The 14,315-nt window shown below is 38.4% G+C and overlaps 1 protein-coding gene across 3 annotated transcripts in view; it reads right to left on the minus strand.

The window, feature by feature from the left end:
- The window catches only part of OGFOD3 (2-oxoglutarate and iron dependent oxygenase domain containing 3), a 94,302-nt gene that overhangs the window by 51,730 nt on the left and 28,257 nt on the right, over positions 1 to 14,315 (minus strand). For all 3 annotated transcript variants that reach the window (XM_048817260.2, XM_048817256.2, XM_048817258.2), the window contains exons 5-7: positions 11,457 to 11,521; positions 10,770 to 10,826; positions 2,861 to 3,014 (exon numbers count right to left, since the gene is read on the minus strand). In XM_048817260.2, coding sequence (XP_048673217.2) covers positions 2,861 to 3,014; positions 10,770 to 10,826; positions 11,457 to 11,521 — 276 coding nt within the window. The remainder of the gene's footprint in view (positions 1 to 2,860; positions 3,015 to 10,769; positions 10,827 to 11,456; positions 11,522 to 14,315) is intronic.

A 14,315-nucleotide genomic window follows, 5' to 3' on the forward strand; every position in this document is an offset into this window, starting at 1 on the left:
CAACTTCTTGGGGTCTCAAATCAACAACTGAGGACAAGGAGGGACTTTTGCTCAGCCAGTCTGCACAGGGGGTGCGAAAATCATTTTCCATCCTAGGGCCTGAAACAGTGATTACTAGAGATGGCTGAAAGTTTTCCGAAAAAGAGTTTTCCATCAGGAAAACACTACTTTGACAAAACTGAAATGTTCCACAGGAATGTGTTGATTGCATTAAACTTTCAAGGGAGACCAGACAGGCAGGCCAGCTACCTAACCCTACCTGGTTTCCTGCCAGCCCAGACTCCCCGGCTGTCCAACTTCCCGGACTCCTTCACACGCTGCCAGGGTATCAGGAGTCCCTGGGCTCCAGGGTCTCCAGCAGTCCATCTAGTGAGCTCTCCCGTAGCTGGGACTCCCCAGCAGTTTGCTTGGCAAGCTGACACTTAGTTGAAGAGGCTGGACCAGAAAATTTCAAAAAATCCCTTTTCAGTTCTTCTGAAACAGATTGTTTTGAAAATGTCCATCCCACAGAAAATGTTACATATCTGACTTTTCATTTGGATCCAGAATGAAAATTTTTCAGAAATGAAAAACGTTCTGTGGGATAAAAATTCTGGTTCCTGCACAGCACTAGTGTTTACCATCATACAACATATCCCATAGCACAAGTACACAGACTGGTACAGAAAAGACTGTTTGCATCAAAACTCAGATTACCCAAACTGATACTAATAAGAACTGTATCAAGAATGAAAATAGTGCTGACGTGGCTTCTTTGTGGATGTCAGAAGCAGAAAGAATTCTGTTTGCCACTCGACACCCTCATATTGGGCTTTCCAAGACAGACCATGGAGAGATGAAACACCATCTCTCTACTTCTCTCACACCCTCAAAATAAAACTGTTTTTGGCTCAAATAAGTTTTTTCTTTTCCAGTTTATGTGCATGAGTGCTATAAGATTATAGTTAAAACACTACTTGGGAAGTAGGTGAGTGATTAATCAGTCCATCTATTAAAGCAGTTGTCAAAATCTACCCCTAATTTAAAAAAACAGATCTCAGTGATGAGCATATGACAAACTCTTCTGCTTTGTTTAACATTCAGGAGTGTTACTGAGTATCTTAGATAGGGGTAGCCCCTCTGCAGAACATAGCAATCAGACATTTTTCTTTTTCATATTGTGCAAACCAGAAATATGTTTGATAAGACTGCTCAGTCATCAGAATCCCTGACTGCACTTTGCTCAAAGAACGTATGATTGTTTTTTCTTGATGCCTGAGTAATAATAAACACAATCTGAAATATAAAGGGAGGCAGGAGTACCATATGTATTTATACAGATATGCTTTTATCCTTATAAAATTTTAGACTGACAAGCATTCTACATTACAGAATGTTTTTATTCACCTGCATATCAAAGTTATAAATCGCCAAAAAGAGAAGAAAAAGTGTAATATACACAGCCACCTACTAAAGCAACATCAGTCTACCCACCATAGTAGGCAATAGCAAAGGATATAAAACTTTAACAGATGTATCACATTGAACGAGATTACTGCTACTAAGTATGGGTGAAGTGTCCCACCACAAGGGTATCCTGAATACAAACTAATATTTATAGGCACAGGATTGGGATATGGGAACATCGTAGCAGATGTTATTAGGTACGTCTCACAATTAAGTGTTACATCATTTTTTATCTTACACCAAGACCCCAAACCTTTTGATCTGCTAGGATTGGAAGAACAAAGGTCACATTAGAATCAGTATTATATGGCAATGTATTTTTTGAGACATAACACTGCCTTTGTGTTTACATTATTTTAAAATTGTATATATATGTGCGCACACACACGCGCGCACACACACGGGGCAGATACCCCTCCTTTTAGCTGGTGTTGATAACAGTAAAAGCTGTGTTATCCGGCACTTTATCAACCAGTAAGTTCTATTAATGGGCATTTCTGATATCTCCCAATCCAATCTTCAATCTAGTAACCGGGACTAGTGTACTGCCCAGGACATTATGCAATTGCACATTCTGCACTCTACGTTTATGCAAAAGAGGCAGAATACAAGTAAGCAAGCTGATATCAGGGATTTATTCAAAAAAGCAGCTTCCAGAGTGTGTTATAGGGTTATTACAGATTCAGCCCAATCTCCTACATCTTCTAAATCTACAATGATAATTGATGTTGATGATAATGACCCTGCGGCACTGCAAGATCCTGAAGTGCCTTCTGAATCATCAAAGAAAGATTAAATTGCGTTCAGTATAGTTTTAGTGTTAAGTGTATTTAAGCGATCTGGGTGAACGCCATGTGCTGCCTATAGTGATATGTAGTGTCATAAGATAACCTACTGGATACACCTAAGTGCTTCAAGAAACCAACCACTCTGCAGTGAAGTACTACTACTGGATTGGTGAATACCTGTATACTATTTTATACTTTATTCGTTTTATTGTATTCTAATGCTTTGAAACTTGGTATTCCATTGGTAAATATAACTCTTAGTTAACCGGAATTTTTGATGAACCGGCACCCCACATTTCTCCAACATGCTGGATAACAAAGCTTTTACTGTATTTACAGAGTATCGCATGGTTGAATAATTCCAGCAGAAAATACCAAAGATTTTAAAGGTAAACTACACTTTTGAAAAAAATGAGTGATATTGTCCTGTGCTCCCAGTATGACAAAGGCAAGCTGGAGTATTCTTCATCCATGTTCCTTTCACTGAAACAACTTTTATATCACCAGCCTACAAACATCTCCCAACTGCAATCGTTATTATGGTCTGGTACACTTGGGTACTCAGTCTCCAAAGTGATTTAATCCCAAAAGGAAACACATTCTGCCTCTCTGAACCTGCCACTTACCTTGTCAATGTGCGGGTGCCAGTACTCATCATGCGTTGTCTTGGCCTCTGTGCTGTTTATTCTTGAGAAGAAGGTTGGCTTGGTCAGATACATGGAAGAAGAGCTGATACCAAATGCCTGAGCTATTGTTTGCTGAATTCTCCGCCTTACATCACTGCAAAGAAGAACATGACACAGCACCGTGGCACAGGTCCCAGTTTAAACCAGAGTGACATTATCGTTCTGCGGCTTCTTTCACTATCTGCTCCTACAGTTTATTGATTGTCCACTGTCACTGCTTTTCCCAGCTTAAATTTCTTCATCACATTTACCTCTGCAAATATATTTCAGGGAGTTTGGATTTTTTCTCCCCTTTGTCTTAACAACCCTGGATCAGAGCTATAAGAATCCACCATCTCAAGTCGCTTTCCTTTCTTTTTATTCTCAGAAGCTAAAAAGCAATATTTTTTCTTTTCTTTCTTTCTTTTATATATAAAGTTTGGCATTTTGTTTACAGGCTTCTAAGAGGGCATAACAAATAGAAGAACGAAAAAAAATTAAAAGCTAGTTATACCATGCAGCTGCTCTTTCCTTCTCCACATCCCTCCTCCCAACCCATTTCATTCTTGTCTCTCCAACAATGAGCCATACTCCCAAGCCAACCCAATAAAACCAAAATTTAATAAAATGGCAAGAGAGGGAGAGAGAGAGACAGACAGACAGAAACAAGGCTCTCTATTTTAAGTTCCTTAGGTCAAATTCTGTGGCCCCAATCTTTTTGTAAAATGCCACGTACACCTATAGGCTTAATAAATAATACAAAATTAAAACAGAAAATATTTGACAGATATCCCTTTAATCTGCAGCAGATGACCAGATAAGAAATCTGTACCTCCAAAAACTTGTATCTTTGAAATTTTTTCTCCTTGTTCTTGCTTTTCAAGTGCAGACTTTTTTATTTTTTTTTAAAAAAAGGCACACTGAAAAAGGTTTCATTGGAAGTAAACACACTTGTAAAGCTTCCCAGTGGAACTGCATCATCATTTTTGTAGCTTATACCCATTATTAAAAGTTTCTCCAATATGCAGTACCAAACTTCAGAGAGATTTCAGTACATGCTCTCAAATACTTTTCTAGAGGTTTTAAATAGAGATCGTCACAAAGAGTAGGAAGGCTGAAAGTCAGATCTGTCAGGTTTGAGGGGCAAATACTTATCACAGGACTGCCAACCCCATGCATTCAAAACTCCTGAATCAGCCCTCTTATGCTGTCAAATCATGAGATTTTACAAAATAATACATTTGGGGTACTTTTTATTAGCCTTCTGATTTTGGAGCCTTTCGGAGTCACACTTTCCAGATTCTCACCGCAACCATAAAGGCCGGATTTTTTTTTTTTTTTTAAATGAAAGGTAAGATTCTCATGTAATCTCACATGACTCCACGAGCTAGGGCTTCAAGAAAAACATTAAATACCATGAGAGTTGACAAGACTGAGGTCAGAGAAATGGAAAATGAAAGAGATATTCAGTATTGGGTCTTTGAATCCATCTCCCTGTCCTGGAGGAATGTTTCTAACACCACGGCATATTGCTCACACATCACACTTTATGGTCCCAATTCAGCAAAGCACTTAAGCACATGCTCACCATCAAGCATGAATAAGCTGAATAGGGATGTGTAAGTACTTTGTTGTCCCTCTGTTCTCGGGACCAAGCAGAGATTCAGTAGGAGCCCAATCCTACAAGATATGAACATTGTCAATGTGCGTTTTACTTCACCATGAATTGAGGGCGCTCAGTGCTTTGTAGAAACCATCACTAGAATGATTAACAACTAGGGGCGTGGGGGGGTAGCAGCCACAAAGGCAAAGGAAAAACAATCTATCCCCTGGGTTTGATGCCGGTGGGCCCGACCCAGCTGATAGCTACAATATATCTATGCTGAAGTGCTTGTCCCTAAAGGCCAAGAACAAGGTCATCACTTCATTTTCAGGGCATCTTTCTTTACACTGGTTTAAATCTCAAATATTTATTATTATAATGAAGAATAACGTCTATTTCACAGAGAGCACTTTTCATCTATAGATCTCAAAGAGTTTCACAATCTTTTAAAGGTATTTATCCTCACAACTGCCCTGTGAGTCACGGAAGCATTATTAGCCTCACTGTACAGATGGGAAACTGAGGCATAGTGAGGCTAAGTGACTTGCCCAAGGTCACACAGGAAGTCCATGGCAGAGCAGAGAATTGAACCCACATCTCCCACATTCTCAGTCAGTGCCCTAACCACCGTACCATCCCTCCTCTTAGTGTCCCCAGTCACCCTGTTTTAAATGCCAAATAAAGTCTATAACATTCACGCCCTCAGAGAACCTTAAAAGCAACACTGATTTCCCTCTAAGTCTGATGCCTTTTCCTTTTTTTAAAAACCTTACTACTGAAGCACATTCTCTAGTCCTTATAAGCTGCCTTAAAGCTTCACTCCCCAATGTAATGACTTAGGACAAGACAAGACTGCATGATTTGTAAAATGGAAAGGGGGAAATAAAGTTCTGCTCAGATTTTCTTCATTTACAAGAAGGCAAAAAAAAGTAACTGCTTCAGGTCTGCCAAAGGTTACTATAAAAGTTTATTCCTTTTCCTAAGCTTAATTTGCTGCTGAGTGAAAACAAGCACATCCTTCAAGAGACGGAAATCTGCTTCCTGTTTATCAAAACCAACCCACATTTTCTAGCTCATCTTGAACAAGTCTTCTTCCCTTTCCAACCCAAAGATAACAAATAGGGCCAAATTCTGGAGTTCAAGTCAATGCAGAATTTGCATCACTAGTTTCATGTCTTTGTGAGCCATCATCTGGCCATAGTAGCTTCTGTTATTCTAAAAAAAAAAAAAAAAATTAAAGCAATCAACTCATTCTATTTTAAAAAAATCAGGACCACCTGCAGTGACTATTTTCCTTGAATATGTGAAGACAGTCTTTATGCCGATTAAATATACATGAAATACTAACTGTCCCACTGAGTGGACATCAGGTCCAAGGATTCATGGGCTTAGATTAATCCAAGACAGACAAAAAACTGGTCCAACAGAAGATGATTTGTGTTTTAATAATTGTCTTGCAATTATCCTCAAACCTGGAAAGTTTAGTTTAAAATGCTTACCTGATATAAATCTGCTAAACAGATCTCAAAGAACGTTATAACAAACAGCTTCATATGAAGAAAAGTAAATGTGGTCAGAAAAAAAAAAAAGCAGCTCCTTTTTTAAAAAAAAAAAACAATATCACCTGCAGAGAGGTATAATAAACAGAGCACCTAGAAGCTGATTTCCCATGATACGGATAGAAAAATGAAATTTAAAAAAGTAAATGAACTAAATTACCAGACTTACATTAACTGATTTCACAGTAGTTATGTTGCTTATTAATGCAGAGAGTTACATAGAAGTATCAGTTAATAAACAAGCCTATGAAAGCTCCTACCTAAAGGAAGTTCCACTCATGCTCTGCATCAAGATGAACCACATGTAGCAGCTTAATTTGCCATTTATTTTATTTATATTATTGCTGATTTCAAAGAGATATAGTGGTGTGTCAGAGACTGGATCTATAACACCACCTCATTTCCCACCACCACCAAACACACGAGACCAGCACTACAGGTAAAGGACACTCATCGTTTAAGTTATAGGCATAGCAGAATGAACAGAAGGGTTAAATGTATTATAATAAAAGTTGAAAAATATGGGGGGTTGCAAAAGTCATGAACAAAATAGTAAATAAGTCTCTCAGTGGGAACAGGACACAATCTCCCACTTTATCCTAGCCTCCCTCTCAGATTCAGCTGTATGTACAGTGGGAAGTACAAGTTATTTTTTAGGGTCTGATCCAACACCCATTGACGTTAACAGGAATCTTTCCATTCACTTTGGTGAGCTTTGGATCAAGCCTTTAAAACCACAAGCAAACGTGACAAAATAATCCATCTATGGGGCTGATAACCTAGGACAGGACATTTATGCAGAGCAGGCAGCATGTTTTGCTGAATGCTTTAAACAGTCCCAGGTCTCCCCTCCTCCCCTACATATACACTACATTCAGGTAGCCTCCATCATCTGACCACAGCAAGTTGGTAAATATGCATTTACAGGAGAGCAACGTTCTGATCTTCTCCCCACGAAAACAATCTCCTATTCATTGACTCACTTTGTGATAGTAAATTAACTTTGTGCGTGCTGAAATCAATTCTCTATCCAAGTGCCATGAATCAGATATCCCCTTTTACAGGTGGAGATGTTCTCTAGAGTCATACAAATGCAACTTCTCTGGATACACATTACGCAAACAAAGGAAATTAAAGTAGTTTATCCAGAAGCTAGCACATCTATTTTGTGCACTGGTTTTAAAATCATTCTGCTTGGCCTACAATCTTTCCATTACAATCAACTTCCCATGCCTCAAACCTGACCTTCAGACTTTGCAACATGTATCAAACCCATACTTAAACCTTTTGCTCCTGTTCTCCTTGCTGCCATTCCAGGTAGTTTCTATATATTTTAATCTATAAATTCTTTTGAGACTATAGAGAGCCTTCTATCTACAACCATACTATATTGCAGCTCTATTTAAAAAACTCTTGTCAAGGCAAACAAATCCTTGAATTTTCCAAAATGAAAATCATGGTATCTTGCCCCTATTTCATCATTGCAGTTGCTCAGGATGTATTCCCACTTTGCTCGGACACAATGGAAATAGCTTTGCTAGCACAGATGACATCTGATGAGCATGAAACCAAGTCAATAGTAGAAAGAAAAGTAGAAAACTCCCCATAATTTCTGTTGACAGCAATCCTTGTGCATTTTCACATAATGAGTCATGGATGATGCTGAAATACATATGACAGATTTAGGGAAGAAAAGTGTTGTAGCACAGTTATAGGAAAGGGGGTAGTGAAATCTACTCCGTACTAAATTAGAGAAACAATGGGGCATATTTCCCATTTCTCTTTGACTGAAGAGAAATGGGAAAAACAATAGTGAGGCTAGAGTCTAAGAAAAAAAAATACTTCAAATTAACCTCCTTTTTAAGTTTGGAGCCTGCAGCACTGGCATCATGGAGAAGTATGTGACAAGGCCTTCTGCACATTGGAGTCTCACAAGGGCTGGAGAGAAGAAATAAAAAGCAGAGATTCCCCAGGGTCGACCTGAGTCATGCCCTAAAAAGACGTTCAGTGCTGACAGATTACTACATCTCTCTCACATGCTGAATCATAGACTGAAATTCATGCGTATATGTATGCTTGCTTCCTTGAATCTGTAAATAACTCTCTCATTTCTTTTCCTAGCTAAAAAACCTTTAGTTAATGTATTACGTGATTGGCTACAAGTATTGTCTTTGGTGTAAGATCTAAGGCACAATTGATCTGGAGTAAGTAGTTGGTCTCTTTGGACTGGAAAACACCTGAATATTCTGTGGTGTTTGGTATATGTGACCATTTATCACTAAGTCCAGCTTGCCTGGGTGGCAAGATAAGACTGGAGGGCCCAAGGGCACTGTCTGCAACTTCCTGGTAAGACTGTTACAATGATCTAGGAGTTCACATTTGTTATGGGGTTGGTAAAATCCAATTATATAACATACCACCAGTTGGGGGTGTCTACCCTGAGGTTGGCACTCTCAGTCGTGAGCCACTCCCAACAGCATGACAGTGGGCAAGGTAATAAATACTCTTTGGCTTTCACTCAATTCTTTGCACATCTACACTCTGACAAGTTTTTAAAACACAATTTGGTGTAACTTGGTGTAATTTTCTTCTAATGCCACGGATGGGGAGCGCTTTTAAACCAAGGATGCATATTCCAAGGTCTCCATTCTGGATAAAGATACAGACAGAAAGAGTCAAACAAGAAGAATTACTATCTTGAAAGCTAGAGGATAAAGCATGAGGGCACAGAAATTATAATTCATTCTGAAGCAGCGGCTATTTTGACACAGCCAGTTTAAAAACCAGCCTTCTCGAATGCCTGCTCTTGTTTGTTACTGTGGTAATCAGTAACATTCAGATGTGCATTTTATTTAGCTAGTGCTCTCCAGAGTGTATTTTTAAACAGGCCTGGATAGGCAAATGGAAGTAATAAAGATAAATGCTCCTCAAGATAGCATACAACAATCCATTAAAGTTATATGCTACTGGAGTTGTGATTAAAGAGGAACAAAAGCATTTAACAATATATTTTGTTTGTGACTTGTCTCTGGCAGGTTGAAACAGTCTCTATACCAACTAAGGAGTCCATAATCACTAGCTGCTGCTTTATTCCCCAAGTGGGAGGGGCAAAAATGTGAAGTACTTATACAATTCTTATAAATTCCAGTTTGTTTGGAATAGGGAAATACATAAAAAAAAAACCCCATAAATTAATCAGGTTATTTCTACAGGCTGGGAAGGAAAAAGAGTATTATGGTTATTTCTAAATTCTACTAATATGGTGACAGGGGTTGGGGAGTTTATACATAGGTAGGATTAGATAAAATCTAAAATACTTTTCATGTATAAAAACATCATAGCTCATCTCTAAGACGATGTTATCTAGAAAGGCCAAGTTAGACAAAGATTAGCCACTTAAAGTGGTCAAGTTAAACCAGGCAAAACTACCAGAGTAATACAACTCCAATCCAACTTCAACAGACAAGTCATTAACAAGGCAAAATAAACTTTGATCAGCATCTATAGGAACTTAATGACAGAGCTGTACAAATAATTGATTTTTTTTTCCATACACACAGTGAAATACATTTTTTTTTTAAAGTTTGTCTTGGGTCAAACACAGTGTTTTGTTCAACCCAAAATAAAATATTTCGTTTCCATTTCAAGTATTTTAGGTGAATTTTAAAAAAAAAATTTTTAACAAAGTCATTGCAAATTCAAAAACTGAAAATGTTTCATTTCAAAAATGTCAAAACTAAATGTTTAAACTTTTTGCGAAATTTTTCATTTATTTGATGTAACAATTTGGTGAACCACAACAAATTTGCAAAGTGCTACGGTCAACCCAAATCTGCATTTTTCTGCAAAAAAGTTTCACCTGAAAAAAAAAAATTTCATCCAGCTCTACCTACCGATAATACTTTAGCCACTAGAGGGAGCTCATATTCTTCCATAATGACAACAGAAATACACTGAGAATTACAAGATAAAAGTTAAATAAATTTGGAACACAAAGTTTTCAAACCAAGTCTGCTCTGCAGTTCATGTCAAGATCTACAGTTACACAAAATTCCATGAAAATCAGAATTAATTTACTTTGAACATTCAGCAAAGTAGTAAAAAGGCTTGTTCCTAAATGTTGGCTATACATGTCTTCAGAGATAGGAAACGTATTAAAACATGTTGTGCCAGTCATGTTAGTGAGTCAATCTGTATAAAAGATTAAACACCATCACCACAAGGCATGTTCCATTAGAGCAATATTTCATATTATGGCCCTGTAAAAAAGAGAGTGTTACTTATCTAGCCAGACAACCAGAACACTAAAGAGCCTTTTCCCCTTTAACTATTTCTGTGTCTTGGTCTACCCTCTCATCATCATTAGTTGAAGCTCAGTCCCAAACAATACACCAGGACAGGACTCCCTTCATATATGTTACAATATATATATATATATCCTAAAACACTCATGAAACAGGGCCCAGAGCTAAAATGCATTAGACCTCCACCAACGTGCCTCAGTGCTGTGTCTCCAGCCTCTGGATTGCATTAGTAAATCAGCTGGATGGGCCTATCTGGGACAGGAGTTTCTCACTGTTAGCATGGGAGAGGTAGGAAATCTTGTGGGATTGAGAACATTTTGTTAACATGGATCTCAAAAGGGCAACTCAGATAAAAAAATGAAGTTATATTTTTGGTTCATTCTCCAATTACTGAATGCCTTTACCGGTATAACTGGAAATCCTCTTCTGTAAAGACTTCTTGAATTTTATCCCCAAAGTATCTACAAAAACAAGAGAGAGTCTAAGAAGAGGGATTATGAACCCGATTGTTTGACATTACCAATCTGCATCTTCTCATCTGCATCCCCCATCTATGCTTCATCTTTTCCACAAATATTCAATAAATTAAACTTGATACAAAAGCCCCACAAACCTTCCCACTGTTTGAATGTGATGATTAAAGAGATGCACAGCTCCTAAAGTGTTGTTCTAAGATGTTACTAAAATAAAAAGGGACCCAAACTCAATAAATATTGATAGCATTTACCAGGCAAAGAAAATATTCCTTAAAATAAGAACATAGATTTCTCCCTTTTAAAAGGCTGATGCAAAACCCTGTGTTTCTTCTACTATTGATATAGCTATGGACTTAGAACTGCACAAGAGTAATTTGTTATCCAGTATTACACAAAGGTAAATCTTACAAATGAAATTACTAAGAGCTTCCTAAGAGCCCAGTTCAATAACAATTATGTCAGATTTGGTGCCACAGAAGCTTTTACAGGGTCTAAGAAACTATTGACAATCTATCAAATCCCTAATACATGAGTCCTTATGCACTTTGAGAAGGTAGAACACCCAAGTTGTGCAGGAGGCTAAAGGAGAAACAGTAAATCATTGTCCCACTTTACCTGTACAGATTAACAAAATGCTTCCCCACTGAAAGAGCTCCAGAGTGCAAATCCAAGATTGAAGCCTGGGAAAGGAGACAGAAGTAAAAAAAAAAAGGGGGGGGGGAGAACACACTGATAAGCATGGAAAAGCTTATGCCCTTATTTAAATCATCTTTCTCACAAACTATCCTCATTGAATGCTGTTTCCCTCACTCTTCCAAACAGAATTATTTTTTCCCCAACAGTCAGATACACAATGCTAAATGCTATTCTCTTGCAGGTCTTTCATTTAGATACCAAATTGATAGGAGCCTTAGAAAGAGAAGGCATTGGATTGGGACTCCAGAGATTCGAGTTCAAACCTGGTCTTGCCACAGACTTCTTGCACGATCTTGGGCAAGTCAGTCTCTCTGTGCCTCAAACCCTCATTTGAAAAACGGAGATACCTCCTCTTACTCACAGTGGCACTGAGAGTATTAATTCATTAATGTTTGTGAGGCACGCAGATATCAGTGATATGGGCCATAAGTACCTACATAGAGAAGCACTGGTATCTATCCTCTCCATATCTTTTCTTCAGTTAAACCTTTTCTTTTCCCTCCCCTCAAAACAACAGCAAATTTTATTTCCCAGGAGCCTCTCCCGCACCTCACTCACATTGATAATATTGTAAAATTAAACAGAGAAAATCTGTTTAAGACAACAGTTATTGATGTGAAGCCAAAAAGTTAATTCCTCCTAGAGCCAATGGTAACTATTGCATTTCTAACATTTTAGTTATTAAAAATAAAAGACCTAGAAGGTAACTACAATTTTTCTCCGCAATCCTGAAAATTCAATCTATTTCCTCAGTCTGAGTCAAGCCATCAGAAACTCAAAACAGATGATGCCATCTCATCAGCTGTTGCCATTCCACTAGTATCTCAGGAAAATGTTAAACAGCAGCTTCTAAAGTTAGATATTTTTAAATCAGCAGGTCCAGATAACTTGCATCCAAGAGTTTTAAAAGAGGTAGCTGGGGAGCTCATTGGACCATCAGTGTTGATCTTCAACAGGTTTTGGTGCACCGGGGAAGTTCCAGAAGACTGGAAGAAAGCCAATGTTGTGCCAATATTTAAAAAGGGTAAATGGGATGACCCAGGTAATTATAGGCCTGTCAGTCTGACATCAATCCCAGACACTGAAATGGGGCGGCTGACATGGGACTCAATTAATAAAGAATTAAAGAAGGGTAACACAATTAATGCCATTCAACATGGGTTTGTAGAAAAAACAGTATAAGTTAGTTTGACAGGATCTAACTTGTTGTTTGAGATTACAAGTTTGGCTGATAAATAATAATGGTGATGTCGTTCATTCAGACTTCTGAAAGGTACCCGACTTGGGACCACACAACATTTCGATTAAAAAATAGAATGATATAAAATTAACATGGCACACATTAACTAAATTAAAAGCTGACTAACTGATAGGTCTCAAAATGTAATTATAAACAAGGAATCACCATTGGATGGATGTGTTTCTAGGGAGCTCCAGACAAGGATCCGCTCTTGGCCCTACACTATTTAGCATTTTTATTAATGACCTGGATGAAAAAGTCATCACTGATAACGGTTGCAGATGACAAAAATTGGGGAATACTGTGTCCAGTTCTGGTGCCCATAGTTCAAGAAGAATGTTAATAAATTGGAGAGAGTTCAGCAAAGAGCCAAGAGAATGATTAAAGGGTTAAAAACCATGCCTCGTAATACTAGACTCAAAAAGAGCTCAATCTATTTAAGCTTAAAGAGAAGATTAAAAGGGATGACTTGAACACAGTTTATATGTACATGGGGAAAGAAGTATTTGACAATGGCTCTTCAGGCTAGCAGAGAAAGGTATAACACTATCCAATGGCTCGGAGCTAAAGCTAGACAAAAATCAAACCGGAAAGAAGATGTAAATATTTAAGTGAGGATAATTAACCATTGGAACAACTCATAAAGGTTCATTGTGGATTCTCCACTGGTAATTTTTAAATCAAGATTTACTTCTAAATCAGAATACGTTTAGCCTGCTGAACCTGATTTAAAAACAAGAAGGGTTAGGGGGGAGGGATAGCTCAGTGGTTTGAGCATGGGCCTGCTAAACCCAGGGTTGTCAGTTCAATCCTTGAGCGGGCCATTTAGGGATCTGGGCCAACAATTGGGGATTGGTCCTGCTTTGAGCAGGGGGTTGGACTAGAGGTCCCTTCCAACCCCGATATTCTATGATGATTCTATGACTCATCTAATGTAATTTTCAGTGTAGGCAGGGGTCCAACTGGCAAGAGATAGTTAAATGAGCTGACATCCTTTGATGTGTAACATTCTTAAATATTCTCACCGTGGAATCCTGCCCTTCTCAAAGTGATACATACATGGTCTCTTTGCTACCTGTGTGACAGGACTTGTGACCACTCAAGTTGTTTGGATAGGTCACAGGCAATGATGGTCATACCACTAGGTGATCTGTCCATACACAATGTAAACTCCATCTTTCCAGCAGGATACATCCTAGTGCTCTAATGGCCCTTCTTCATTAGGCAAGATTCCACATTTTTATCATTACATGTTATTTGAAGTACAAAGATGCCATATCTAGATGACTGAGCTATCTAGTGGCAGCACGGGACATGGATACACAAGACTGCTGACCAGTCTAAGCTAACAATGCAGCTGCAGGGTCTCCCCCAGCCTCATGGCAAGGTTTTGCATCACTCACCATTCCTCTGGGACCATGCTTGGCAAGGACATCATTAATAGCCACATGCAGCCTCTTAGCCAGAAAGCGTTGCTGCAACCAGGAGGCTTTGAATGCTCGGGGTTGAAATGGGGGAATCCCAATGGATTCTGCTTC

This window comes from Caretta caretta, chromosome 14 (genome assembly GCF_965140235.1).
Source record: "Caretta caretta isolate rCarCar2 chromosome 14, rCarCar1.hap1, whole genome shotgun sequence".
In the NCBI taxonomy this organism is placed as follows: domain Eukaryota; kingdom Metazoa; phylum Chordata; order Testudines; family Cheloniidae; genus Caretta; species Caretta caretta.